Source organism: Biomphalaria glabrata, chromosome 8 (assembly GCF_947242115.1).
Source record: "Biomphalaria glabrata chromosome 8, xgBioGlab47.1, whole genome shotgun sequence".
NCBI lineage: Eukaryota > Metazoa > Mollusca > Gastropoda > Planorbidae > Biomphalaria > Biomphalaria glabrata.
In genome coordinates, this window is record NC_074718.1 from 15,449,355 (window position 1) to 15,463,893 (window position 14,539).

Consider the following 14,539-nt stretch of genomic DNA (forward strand, 5'->3'; position numbering starts at 1 on the left):
GATCGCAATCTGGGAGTCCCGCTGTGAACACGGAGTGGGCAACAATACGGCCCTTTGTGTGGGCTCGGGGATGATGATTCTCAAACAGGTGATCATAACGCTGCTACGAGGTCACCTATTGGTACTGAGGGCTTCGGAGTACAGCAGAAACAAAGCTGTGACTAGGGGATTACTTCAAACAGCATTTGTCAAGGGCTAACCGCAGACCTATAATGGTAATAGGCGTACCAATGGTCAGCACTCTGAGGGGATTTATTTAGGGTACAAGAGTAATGCTGGACTGAACTTCTGTATGTAAACACTTTTATCATTTCAAACAAGCAAAATAGAAACAAATCTTTTAAAAAAAAAACGTAAAGGGGAAGAAATCCTTCCTTAAAACTATATCTACCAATAATGTACAAGTTATTTCCATTATTTGGTATCAAACAAAACAATTAATTACCAAAAATTAATAGACTTTTTGAGTATTGTTGTTTATCGGTTCACGTTTTGTTAGTTACACTAAATAATTGTTTAAAGTATCAACTTGATCGGAGAATGCTGTGAGGGAGAAATAGCGTTAACAATTATTTATTGATTCATGTCTTGTCTGTGTCAATGAATAATTGTGCGAAGTTTCAGCTTGGTCTGAGAATGGGTGTGGGAGAAATTTGTACACACTTCTTACCAGACAGAGTGAGTTGATGTAAGATTTGTAAAAAAAAAAACAACATTTGTTAGTTTTAGGCAATAAAAATAGTATTCGAGAAGGATTAAGATTAATTTATTCTTGTTTTGTCAGGTACAAAAAAATAATTGTGCAAAAGTTCCACTTGATCGAAGATTGGCTGTGGGAGATATAACGTGTACAAAAGTTTTAGCAGACAGACAGACAGAGAAACAGACAGACAGAATGATGTGTTATAAGCTTTGTTAAAAAACAACAATTCCTCCTTTATGAAGCTGATAACTGTTTCGTAAGAACGACTAGTTTACACTTCAATCACTTAATGAAGGAGAGATTCAAACAAATGGGGTGATCCCGCCACATTTCCCACTCCACACGAAACAACAAAACAATCCTGGTAAAGCGTATGTCAAAATCTACCCAGAATCCAAGTAGACATTATTCTGATGCTAGGCCTATAGATCTAAACTTACAAGACTGTGTGCAAGATGTTACTGTAAGTCTATTCATTAATTAATTAAACTCCTGCGGAAATACCCGAAGATGTAGTCTGCTCAAGATAAAGATTGTCTAATTCCCTAGCTAATTTTTTTTTTTATACTTTGAACAATCATAAGATCAGACGAGTTTCCCAAGTTTGGCCAAATAGCTAGTCATTCTTTTCCGTAAGATATACATCAACTGTCAAATTTCTAACGTTCGAGCCGTTTTCGAGATCCGTGCCCAGGTGTTCCCACCCAGGTCTTTGAGCCGATGAATTTGCAAGCTGAATAAAGGAATTGTAAAAAGTGTCCAAGCTGTTCAACCAGTTGACCCGCTAGTGTTGGACTTCTTTGAAAGAGGAACACAAGCCGCCTACCCAAACATCGCCAGCTACTAGTGTGTGTGTGTCACGGAGGCACCAGTCAGCTTTAGAGGGGCCGGACAGATTGAGACCTGAGACTGGGTTGACGAGCTACCGATGGCTGACAAACGCCTGGTGTGTCTTTCAACTGCCACTGTCAGGATCGTCTTCGCGGCGGCTGATAGCACCAGGGGGGGCCCAGTGCTGATCAGCTAAACCCAGAACTTTGGCTTAGTCTACGGTTCTGAAATGCATGTCATGTTAAAGGGGGTGGGGGGGGGGGGGGTGAGAGCAAGAGAGATGTCGCACGATGACAGGAGAGATAAACAAGCAATGACAGTCACTACCTAAAACTTGATTCAACAAAACAGTGGACATGTCCTTCAGGGGCGTCAGCGAAACTTCAACAAAAGACTTCAAAAAATGTGTTTCTAGAGAGGAATACATGGACAATGTCAACAGAGAGGAATACTTGGACAATGTCAACAGAGAGGAATACTTGGACAATGTCAACAGAGGGGAATACTTGGACAATGTCAACATTGGTTTGTAGACACAACGGAAACTCTGAACTGGGCCCAGGCTCGATACGCAAGGTCGATGGAGAGCATAGTGTAGGGGGGGGGAGATATTCAGGTGTTCACTGAAAGTCAAGCAAACTGAGGGCGAACGTATCTTTTCTGAACCCTCGGCTAGTACTGTGCAATGGTGTGATATATTGTGTAGGTACACTTAATGTGAACTTAGAAGTAAGCAGAGAGTACAGGGGGGGGGGAGGGGGAACCGAGCATGTGGACAACTTCTGAAACTATTACACCTAATTGAGAATGACGTAATGTACACTGACGTCAACAGCTACCCGCTGTAGTCGTACATCTCTGCTGGAACGAAGCGCCATCTGCCTCCTCCAGGACCAACGTTTCCTAACGTAGACTTGTAGATCTGGAAACTCTGGACAGCTGGCATCAATGACATACGATTGTTTGTGACGTTCAGAAATGTGTCTTGCGTTATGTAGAGGGCAGTGTAGGGGCTGGAGAGTGTGTATGAGACTTTCTACCATCTATGACATCGTGTACAGATTCCAGGCTGTTTGTGCGTGGAGGAGGGTGGAGCAGACGACACTGATGACGCTGCAGGTGAAGAGCTGGTTACGATGGCGCACCGGAATTGAAATGGAGGGGGGAGGGGCGGGGCGTAAGATGAGCTTATCAATGACAATTTATGAAGCAGGCTTGAGGTGTTGCCTGCCTGTGGACATCATCTGTATTCATCCTCTATCATCAACTGCCTGCTGCGCTCGTTTGTCTTCAATGCGCGGGGGGAGCCCAGCGCCCCCATTTCCTTTATGGGGAGAAAAAAGAAAGGGTGGGTGGGAGGAATAAAAGGTTTATCGTCCACTGATCTTGGTCTTGGTATTTGTGTCTGACCTGTCACTTAATAGTTTTCAATCTAGGAAGTGTCATGGCTGCTATTTTGGTTTAAAATAAGACAACATCAAGAAAGAATGTTCTTTGTTGTTTTTAATGTCAACTGCAAGAAATGACACCAACTTTGTCCATAGAGATGGAAATGGACACAATTAATACATACTGTTCTTCACCTCACATTGTAATGTTTAACCCGTACACGTTTAATGACCTGGCTCTGTGGAGTTAAGAAATTTCAACACATACCTGAGCGCACCCTGCTCTCATGGATACGACTATGTGCGGTTGGTGGTTGTGTTGGCCAAGGAATAGGGTGCCTCATTCATTCACGTAGGGAAAACTTCTCAGTGGAAGTCATCCAAATGTTAGGTCTAAATAGAATCCAATCTTGTCTACATTTCTTCATCAATTTGGACTCAACATTTGATGGACAGAAACATTTGATGGACTCAACATTTGATGGACAGAACATTCAAGCGTTGTGCGGGGGGATATTTCTCGTCTACTCGAGTTCGTGTGCAGACCACGGTGCCACCTGTTATCTGACTACCGCGCTATTGGACGAGTTTATGGCCGCGAACCTAAATGGCCGCTTAATTGGTAGAGGTGGACTTCGCATCAGAGAGTAATGGTGGGGGAGGTGTTACAGACTAGGCGCAGGAGATTAAGCACGAGATGCTCTATCAAAGGAGTTGTGCTTCTTGGTTCACATCCCTGGAGGACATTAAACTGTAAGAGGGTCTGGAAACATCGTAATGTGTGTGTGTGTTTTTGTATCACTGGTACAATATTAGTACTTGACGTGACTAGCTTGTTAGTCACATATGTGTGTGTCTTTAGTAGTGAAAGATTAAATGGCTCGAATTCAAGGACTGGCTTATGCTTCTCATTATCTACACACGAAGATGTTTATTTAACGTGTCTTTTATTGGCACATGACTAACATCTATCTCCTAAGTCTCGTTTATTCTCCTAAGTCTCACTTTTCCCAACAGAACAACTAACTTTATTCTAGCGCATCCTGTTCAGTTCATTTCTTTCTTGAAACCTACTTTTGTCTATTGACTTCGATGACTATCGTTGGGAAAGTAGACAACGGTTTGCTGCTCTGAGGTGAAGCATACGCTATTCATCGTGATACCTTCCATTGATCAATCCCTGACCTTCCTTTCCACCTGTACCCTAGAACCATGAGTTGTCTGCCCAACAGGTTGCTTGGCAAAGTATTACGACACCAAGCAATCCACTCGAGGTCATCGTTCTTTCTGAGGGTGTCAACATTTCAAACACTAACCTATACAGCAATATCAGAGAAACGCTTTCAATTATTGGAAACAAAAATGATATGTGGTTCACCTCTGAATCCAAAGATTGATAATTCCAAACTTTTTAGTTTTGAAACATTTGCATATAAGAGAAGAATGAGGTCAATATTTAGTGTGAGATTTAAACAATATCATCTACACGGCTGGAATATTGGTTTGATTTTAGGCCAACTGTATTGTTTTTTTTTATTCTTCTTTGTAAAAACTTGTCTTCATCATAATGTCAAATATACCAGGCAGTCTCCCGAACAAAGCCGGGTACTTTGCCTAGTAAATAGTATAAATATAATTCAAAGATAGAAACTACTTGGTGAGCACATAGATAGATGTTTACCTATCGGCTATGTATGCTCCCGCAGTAGTTCTCAAAATAGTGTCGATGTGACTCTCTTAACTGTAGGTGATCAATGACATAGACAGGGTGGTTATCTAGAACTGTGTCAGAAACACCGAGAGATAGTACCGGGGAAGGGTTGGACTGCCAGCGTCTCTGGCTTCACCTCGCCTATCAAAAACTCCAGTCTGGGTCGGGGGGCCCGCCTGTCATGGCGTCACGAGGCAAGTTAAATTGTTTATGTCGGCACTACTTTAGAGGCAATTATTTTCTCATTTCTCAAATGGAGGACAGTTGGAAAGGGGAGATGAAGAGTTCAAGTGGGGGCAATCATCTACCTCTTCATAGTCCCTGGCGTTGATCATCGTGATGATGATGATGATGACGGCGATAAGGGTAGAAACGGCAACGATAGCTAGACACTTTACCAGACCTTTAGGTACCGGTAGCTGTTCGGTTTTGTAGGACAAGTGGTTGCGTAACTAGCGGCACATCTTATAGACTTTATTCGGGAAAGAGAAGGGATCAATGCGCACGAGTTCCTAGCCATGGATACCGAACTGAACAAAAGAACGTATGGGTGATTTCAACAGTTGGACTAGTGTAAAACATGGAAGTACAGTATAGAACAGATTGAAATCCTAAGTAGATCCTTGTCAGAATCTAACATGATAATGAACAGTCATTTTAAAAATGGGGAAAGTTTATTGGCCCCCTCCTTTCACCAATCGACTTTGGATCATCTCATAGAAATGCGTTGAATGCCTGGGCAGTAGCTCTATGGTCGGAGTTGCCCCATAGAGCTGTATTCCCACTCATCATTTTGTTGAAATGTTTCAGTTGAAGTCTGTATTGCTATAAAGTGCAGACCAACAAGCAGGACATGGTAGATGTAGAGCCAGACTTCCGCATTGTCTGAACACCAGATACACCAACAAAACATTTGTGTGTATGTGCTACCACTTAATTAAACAAAAACATTTGTGTGTATGTGCTACCACTTAATTAAACAAAAACATTTGTGTGTATGTGCTACCACTTAATTAAACAAAAACATTTGTGTGTATGTGCTACCACTTAATTAAACAAAAACATTTGTGTGTATGTGCTACCACTTAATTAAACAAAAACATTTGTGTGTATGTGCTACCACTTAATTAAACAAAAACATTTGTGTGTATGTGCTACCACTTAATTAAACAAAAACATTTGTGTGTATGTGCTACCACTTAATTAAACAAAAACATTTGTGTGTATGTGCTACCACTTAATTAAACAAAAACATTTGTGTGTATGTGCTACCACTTAATTAAACAAAAACATTTGTGTGTATGTGCTACCACTTAATTAAACAAAAACATTTGTGTGTATGTGCTACCACTTAATTAAACAAAAACATTTGTGTGTATGTGCTACCACTTAATTAAACAAAAACATTTGTGTGTATGTGCTACCACTTAATTAAACAAAAACATTTGTGTGTATGTGCTACCACTTAATTAAACAAAAACATTTGTGTGTATGTGCTACCACTTAATTAAACAAAAACATTTGTGTGTATGTGCTACCACTTAATTAAACAAAAACATTTGTGTGTATGTGCTACCACTTAATTAAACAAAAACATTTGTGTGTATGTGCTACCACTTAATTAAACAAAAACATTTGTGTGTATGTGCTACCACTTAATTAAACAAAAACATTTGTGTGTATGTGCTACCACTTAATTAAACAAAAACATTTGTGTGTATGTGCTACCACTTAATTAAACAAAAACATTTGTGTGTATGTGCTACCACTTAATTAAACAAAAACATTTGTGTGTATGTGCTACCACTTAATTAAACAAAAACATTTGTGTGTATGTGCTACCACTTAATTAAACAAAAACATTTGTGTGTATGTGCTACCACTTAATTAAACAAAAACATTTGTGTGTATGTGCTTCCACTTAATTAAACAAAAACATTTGTGTGTATGTGCTTCCACTTCATAAAAACAAAACAAAACATGTTCATTTTAGGAATCAAAAAGAAATCCCTTTCAGATGACTCTCAGTAGACGCAGTACCTAGTACAAGTACTAAATAAACTCTTCGACCTCCCTCTTTCCCCCCCCCCCTCCTTTTTTCCCTCTCCACTTCCTTGCCACTATCCCCATGAAATGCACATACACACAGTTCTATTGAAACTTGTCAAACTCCAAGGTACCGGAGTGAAACTAAAACTTTCTCTGGAACAAACGGTTCAGTCTTTGTACACATACAGTGTAGGCTCTACATTAAACACACACACAGTGGAGACTCTACATTACTGAAACACACACACACACCTCTGGTTGACCCCCCCCCCTTTCCCCTCCAGTTCCATGACTACGATGGAGCGATGGGAAATGATGTTTATGAATGAAGAGTGCCGCCTGCTGAGCAGAGAGAACGTTCTTGGAGGGATACATTTCTGGCACGAGCTATGATTGGCGCTGGGAGGATTATTAGAAATGAAATGCGTAGACTTAACGGAGGACTGTAAGGGGTCAGTATGTTATTACAATCCCGCCTCGATACAGCCTGCTAGACAGACCTCTAGGGGTCAGTCTATTTTCAAATTCAATCTCAGTGCTGGACTATAGCCAACAAAGCAAGCCTCTAAGGGTCAGTTTGTTACAGTACAGCCTAGTAGAAATTTGAACGAAATTTACACCATGCAGAAAACAGCCTGGGTCAGATCTACAATTTTCATACTCAAATTATCCGCGAGGATACCTTCCTTCCACACACACTCCCCCACGGGGTTAGGTATCATTTTACTTTCCAATAATGCCAGTCTAGCCTTGTCCTAGTTCAGACAAGGGAGAGATACAATAAGTGGGCCATGACCCTATATCTGGCATGGCCACACTATTGTCGCGACCTACTTGATTAGACTACTGCCAGTTCAAATAGAAACCTTAACCAAATATATCTATATATTGTTTATTCTCCGGAATTCATTGTCGGTAGAGAAATGCATGTTTATGTAGAGTTAGAGACAGTGCCTGTGTACATGGGGGTGCTTAGTGTCCAAACTTGGCAACAAAACCTACAGACAAGGCCGCGGCTATTGTTTTCTGCCGCGGCTATTGTTTTCTGCCGCCCAAAGTTTCCGCAGACAGTTAAGTAGCTCATTCGGGGCTGCGGTTTACTGCTTTCGGTGACGGGGTGCGGGAGGGGGTTCAATCCCCGTTCCCCCGTGGCACAAGGTGACAGGAAGTGATGTCCCGCCATGTCTTAGGTTTTTTATTTCTATTTATGTTTTCTGTCCATGTTATTTATGTGTGACCAACAGGCGAGGGCTTCAAGGCGATGCAGACATAGCAACAAGAGAAGATAACCCGAACAGAATGCAAACTATCCTTTGACGAGTACAAAAAGGGGCATAAAAGAAAATAAATCTACGCTTGTTAAGTCGTGTTCAATTGTAAATAGCGCAAGAAAATAAACCAGCGCTCTGTCTAACCACTGCAGCTTTTGAGTTCTTTTATGACCTTAGTTCAACCAGAACATTTCAAAACACAAGGTCAAATCCATAAAATGAGTTTGGGCTACATTGTTGTTACATTTGTCTAGACATACTAAAAAGTAGATTCTCTCTGATGTCAGGCCTATAGCTCCAGGCTCTTGGATTCATTCCATGTCTATGTATTGTGTTTCAAACAGTTTGTACAACACAGTCAGCTAATAAGTCATTGTAGCTGCAGGTGAACAGAGACTCCAGCACAGAAACTAAGTCTGTCAACATAGTGTTAGTCTAGTCCTCAACAGATGTCAACTGAACAACATAGTGTTAGTCTAGTCCTCAACAGATGTCAACTGAACAACATAGTGTTAGTCTAGTCCTCAACAGATGTCAACTGAACAACATAGTGTTAGTCTAGTCCTCAACAGATGTCAACTGAACAACATAGTGTTAGTCTAGTCCTAAACAGATGTCAACTGAACAACATAGTGTTAGTCTAGTCCTAAACAGATGTCAACTGAACAACATAGTGTTAGTCTAGTCCTAAACAGATGTCAACTGAACAAAATAGTGTTAGTCTAGTCCTAAACAGATGTCAACTGAACAACATAGTGTTAGTCTAGTCCTAAACAGATGTCAACTGAACAACATAGTGTTAGTCTAGTCCTAAACAGATGTCAACTGAACAACATAGTGTTAGTCTAGTTCTAAACAGATGTCAACTGAACAACATAGTGTTAGTCTAGTCCTAAACAGATGTCAACTGAACAACATAGTGTTAGTCTAGTCCTAAACAGATGTCAACTGGACAACATAGTGTTAGTCTAGTCCTAAACAGATGTCAACTGAACAACATAGTGTTAGTCTAGTCCTAAACAGATGTCAACTGAACAACATAGTGTTAGTCTAGTTCTAAACAGATGTCAACTGAACAACATAGTGTTAGTCTAGTCCTAAACAGATGTCAACTGAACAACATAGTGTTAGTCTAGTTCTAAACAGATGTCAACTGAACAACATAGTGTTAGTATAGTTCTAAACAGATGTCAACTGAACAACATAGTGTTAGTATAGTTCTAAACAGATGTCAACTGAACAACATAGTGTTAGTCTAGTCCTAAACAGATGTCAACTGAAAAACATAGTGTTAGTCTAGTCCTAAACAGATGTCTTTTGACTGGACAGTTTCAAACGTAACACTGAAGACCAAAACATTCTACAGTTTTCATATCATCAAAATATGGCGAAATGTTAAAGACGAGGAGGAGGCAACTGATCCATAAATAAATGAAATGTGTTCCTAGTCCTACTAAAGACCTAGTAGTAGAGAGTGCAAGTCGAGGATTCAGTGTGTCAGGCATTATCCAAGAAATGTAGCGTTTCCTCATCCTTGAGTCATCTGATCAACGACTACTAGATCTATGTTTTCCACAGCAATGTCAGTAAGTCTAAATCATGAGGGCGGGGTTATGATTCTCCATTTCTTCTCACCAGATGGGCGGGGAAAACACTTGAGTGACGCGAGCGGTTCATGCATCGACGCGGACTTGCCGTGCATTCCAAGACTTGACACGTCTAAGTCCCGCCCCTCTCACGTCCAAGCGAGGAGAGAGGAACAAGAGAGACAGCCCTGGGTTGGCCAGCTCAGTCTTGAGGTCGAGTGTGTGGCCGAGACCAGAAGTGCGTCTATTGACAGTGGATTAACATACTGTTCTTTCTTTAGGCACACGATCATCGAGCGGTCGGCCGGGGCCGAGTCAGGCAATCGTATGGTCACTTGCACATTCGAGTGGACACAATGCGTGTGTAGTAATAGTCGTGCAGTGCTTGCGGAACACCCGGTGCGATATATTCCGTCACTTGAATAGCGGATTACCTGGCACAGGAAACTTAAGTACAAACAATGAATCAAATCATTAGTATCGTATGTTAAGGACGCATACTACCCGGAAGCATAGGCTATATATAGTGCATTCATCTCTGACCTTGATTATTAATAAACCTATTTAACATTTCATCCATTGTGCTATATATATATAAGTACCGTGGTATAGTTCTCGCCCGTGAGACAGACCAACATCACTAACAGAAACTGTCGACGGGTGGATTACTCTAGTCTGCATCATCACTAAGAGCAGAGTGTAACCCGAGCAGAGCACGGCGCGGCTTGGAACAGACAGACTTGTTTACATTGTAACGAAGCAAGTGTGGGACAGACTCTCACGACCACACAGCCAGCCAATTAAACACCTAAGTTTTATTGAGTCTGTGGTTTACTCTTGTTGCCACAACAACCAGCGACCACATCTGATTGTGCCACCAACCTAGCGTTCTGAGGTGATCTCTGGCGGTCAAGTGACATGTCACAACATAGGCTGCCGTGTCTGCGATGAGTCAAACACAACAGACTCGCTTCTCAGATTTCTAGGTCAGCACTTCATCGAGCTCGACCTAGATTCACTCGCCCTCCTCCAAATAAGTTTTCCAAAGAAACGAAGCACCACAAGGTCGGCGCCGCCTTCCACACGTCACCATTCCCGTGAGCAGCCAGGCGTCCACACTGTATCAGCCGGGCTACTCCCCAGCGTCCAGCATGCTACTGGAAGGCACCTCACCGGACATGATGTCCGCCCAGTCCAAGCTGCTGTTTCAAATCAACAAGTACTACAATGAAAGGGTGCACGCCAGGAAGGCCAGCATCAACAAGACCACCAGAGAGGTGTGCAAGGTGGTTCAAGATGTCCTCAAGGAGGTGGAGGTCCAGGAGCCCAGGTTCATCAGGTAAACAGTTGCGTTCCAGTCCCACTCCCCTCTTTCCAACAGTCAGGTAGAGCAGATTGATTCTTGGGTGTCAACAGTTCAATTCTTATAATTGCCTAGCAGCTACTCAAACCCATGCCAACATAATTGTTTAAGCTCAACATTGATCAACTAACAGCAAGAACATGAACTCATTACTACATACATTGTTGATTTAGAATTGGGTTAGATTGAAGGCCTATGCCAAAACTAATACGAAAATGCGGCTATTAAAACTAATAGTATTATTAGAATTACACAGTAAACTGTCAGACAGTTACCAATACAAACTAAATTGTAAGACAAATTTCCTTACGGATAATAAAGATTATTATTATTATTATTATTATTATTATTAAAGTAACGTCTTCTCTTAAATACTGTATTTAAAATGTACAGAAAGTTACACGAACCATAGCGGATACAAATTTAATTCTTTAATGTGGTACATCAAATTAGTTTTATTTGGACTTAGAAACCTGCAAACTATTTGTAAGACAACTTGATTAATTAATTTGTGAAATACTTAGAAGCAACAATACTGTTAATACTTTGTAAAAAATAAAATGTCTTTGATAACATAACTAATAAAGCAAGTTCTTGATATCATCCACATTATAGCAAGTCTTTATCTGAACTTCTTCAATAGAGTATTGAACCAAAATATTATATAGTCATTTGCTATTAAGGAAACCAAACTTAGTATAAGCCTATTACTACTGGAGCTAGACTAGTACACTGCGCCTATAGAATTTATGTAGGTGTTAAGACTGTGTTGGGTGACTTGGTTCTAATTGAGCGTATTCATTTCACAAGTCTGTTGTGTGATAAAGCGTTGTTTTCAATCTGGTCAATATTTCAACAGAGAGATTGACAAACACAGGCCCACACAAAAGTCTGCACTCGTGTATTGATTAGCTATCACTAGGAGATACACATGTCCACAGCTTGGACCGAACGTTGCGAAGTTGGAACACAATAGTTCTATCGCAAAACACACTAACAGTGAATATATGTGAACCTAGACCTGGGCTCAGACAGTCCAATAGGTTCTTTAAACAAGTGTGCGAGTTACACATGTCTACTCATTAGACAGAACACAATGTATACATCTACTCATTAGATAGAACAAAATGTAGACATCTACTCATTAGATAGAACAAAATGTAGACATCTACTCATTAGATAGAACAAAATGTAGACATCTACTCATTAGATAGAACAAAATGTAGACATTTACTAATTAGATAGAACACAATGTGTACATCTACTCATTAGATAGAACAAAATGTATACAATCAAGCACAGGTCAAACTAACCACCGATACAAACTTAGGACCCACTACACTGTGTGTAGGTTGATGGGTTTAAGTAAGTCTTTGAAAGTGTCACTTAGAGAGACACACTGAGGTCACCTGCACTCAAACGTGTTCTACTCATTACGTATGCCTAACGTGTTGGTAACTTGTCATTTGACTTCAAGTCTGTCCCTACACCAGACATGTGAAGACTGCGAGCAGCACAGAATGGGATTGTTTGGAGAACAGTTGAGCAGTCTAAAATGTAAGGCACAGAGTGGAATTAACGTCTACCAACTCAATACACACACACGAAACAAACTGAAGCTTCTTAACTACAAGATCTGAGGAGAAGTAAGGTACCCCACTTTCAAACCCATTCTGATATGTCAGGTGTAGACCATTGGAGAATCAGTAGACAGGTTGAGAGTAAACATTCTAAATAAAAAAATAGCTACAATAGATGTTTCAATCTCAGATTTTTACAAATGAAACAATTACAAGAAAAGTAATAAACAACAGCAGACGTAAGCTTAAGAGAATTTTCTAAACATTTTGTTTGTTTCTGCTCTTTGTTAAGCTTCCTAAACTTGTTCTATGATTTGTTTTAATGTTCTCCTGTTATTTTATCTTCAGTTCCCTGACTGAGGTCAATATGCGCTATGAAGGTGTAGAGGTCATCTCCCCAACAGAATTTGAGGTCGTTCTTTACCTCAATCAAATGGGTGTCTTCAACTTCGTAGACGACGGTACCATTCCTGGCTGTGCGGTTCTCAAACTGTCGGACGGCCGCAAGAGATCCATGTCCCTGTGGGTAGAATTCATCACCGCCTCGGGTTACTTGAGCGCCAGGAAGATACGATCTCGGTTCCAGACTCTGGTGGCCCAGGCCGTAGACAAGTGCAGCTACAGGGACGTGGTCAAAATGATTCCAGACACTACCGAGGTCAAGCTCAGGATCAAAGAGCGCTACATCGTACAGATAACCCCGGCCTTTAGGTGTGGGGGGATCTGGTGCAGGTCCGCGGCTCACTGGCCGGTGCCGCATGTATCGTGGCCTAACCCAAACTTGGTGGCCGAGGTGAAGACAGAAGGTTTCGACCTACTGTCCAAGGAATCCATCTACATGAAAGACAAACAGTCAGCGGCGGAGGGCGACGCCTGGGTCATGTCATTCCGTTACGCAGAGGACAGGCTTTTGTATGGCGGGTGCCGGCGAAGGTGCCTCAGCATCTTGAAAACTTTGCGCGATCGCCACCTCGACATCCCCGGCCAGCCCATCCTCAACTACCACATGAAGACTCTGCTGCTGTACGAATGCGAAAAGCACCCAAGGGAGATCGAGTGGGACGATACTTGCATCGGGGACCGCATTAACGGCATCCTACTTCAACTCATCTCCTGCCTACAGAACAGGCGCTGCCCACAGTACTTCCTGCCCACCGTGGATCTCTTCAAGGGCAAGTCTGCCGCTGCCATGGACAACGTCGCCAAGCAGGTCTGGAGGCTTGTGCGAGAGCTTTTGACCAATCCGAGGAGCTTCGAAGCTCTGTAACTATAAATTAGCCCACGATCTTATCTACTCGACACTCAACACGAAGAGTGACCATGATCCAGTCATGGCGAGTATTTGTGGACAGTGGTCAAAACCGCAGACTACCTTGCCTCAGTTTTAACAGACTTTAAAACTGAACAAAGCGAGCCTGACTTCACAAAACTATGTCCGCGAAGGTTGATCTATTTCTGAAAGGATTACTATTATTCCAAGTAGTAAGACGCCTGGACTTTGTTGTGCATTTCGTGGACTCGCAAGTGTTAAGATTGTGATGGAATTAGATCTCTATATTCTCTTTGTGCCCACTTGACTGCAGCACACACGGGGCTTCAAGACGACAGGTTGGCCACTCTAGAACATATTACATATGCATAGTATGTGTGTCTGCACGCATTCAATAAGGTTGGCTTTTGTATTCTAACATAGTCCTACAATACACATGTGTGACAGATAATGTGAGACTAATAATACAATACAAGATTTTTTTAAATACAACATCTCGTTATGTACATGCGCATCGTGTGTGTGTGTGTGTGTGTGAGTGTACGTGGTTCGTGAAACCAATCATTTATTTATCTCTCTATTGAACGTATGTATGTACACAGCCCTGAGCTCCTCCAATAAAACATTCAGCTAACAGAACTCTGTCACTGTGTTTCTTCTATTTCTAATCAGTTCTAGGATTTAACTCAGTTAACTTTTGTTTGTCAAATTATTTCATTGGACAGATTCTTGAAAGTCAGTCTCTTAACGTATTTTGTTACAATTAAAAAATTGTTTGACTTGCAAA

General features: G+C 41.4%; 2 protein-coding genes across 13 annotated transcripts in view; one reads left to right on the forward strand and one right to left on the reverse strand.

Annotated features, from left to right (window-relative positions):
• The window catches only part of LOC106052206 (neurobeachin-like), a 287,257-nt gene that overhangs the window by 70,002 nt on the left and 202,716 nt on the right, over nt 1-14,539 (reverse strand). The window lies entirely within an intron of this gene.
• LOC106054627 (protein mab-21-like 2) lies at nt 9,729-14,391 on the forward strand. The gene is made up of 2 exons (XM_013210583.2): nt 9,729-10,878; nt 12,831-14,391. Exons 1-2 carry the CDS (start codon nt 10,691-10,693, stop codon nt 13,747-13,749), a joined length of 1,107 nt encoding a protein of 368 aa, XP_013066037.1. The 5' UTR covers nt 9,729-10,690; the 3' UTR covers nt 13,750-14,391.

What these genes read in the sequence shown, in the direction of transcription:
- LOC106054627 (XM_013210583.2), top strand. Translation starts at nt 10,691, where the DNA reads ATGCTACTGGAAGGCACCTCACCGGACATGATGTCCGCCCAGTCCAAG. An exon ending in CAGGAGCCCAGGTTCATCAG is followed by an intron (nt 10,879 to 12,830) that starts GTAAACAGTTGC and finishes TTTTATCTTCAG; the next exon opens with TTCCCTGACTGAGGTCAATA.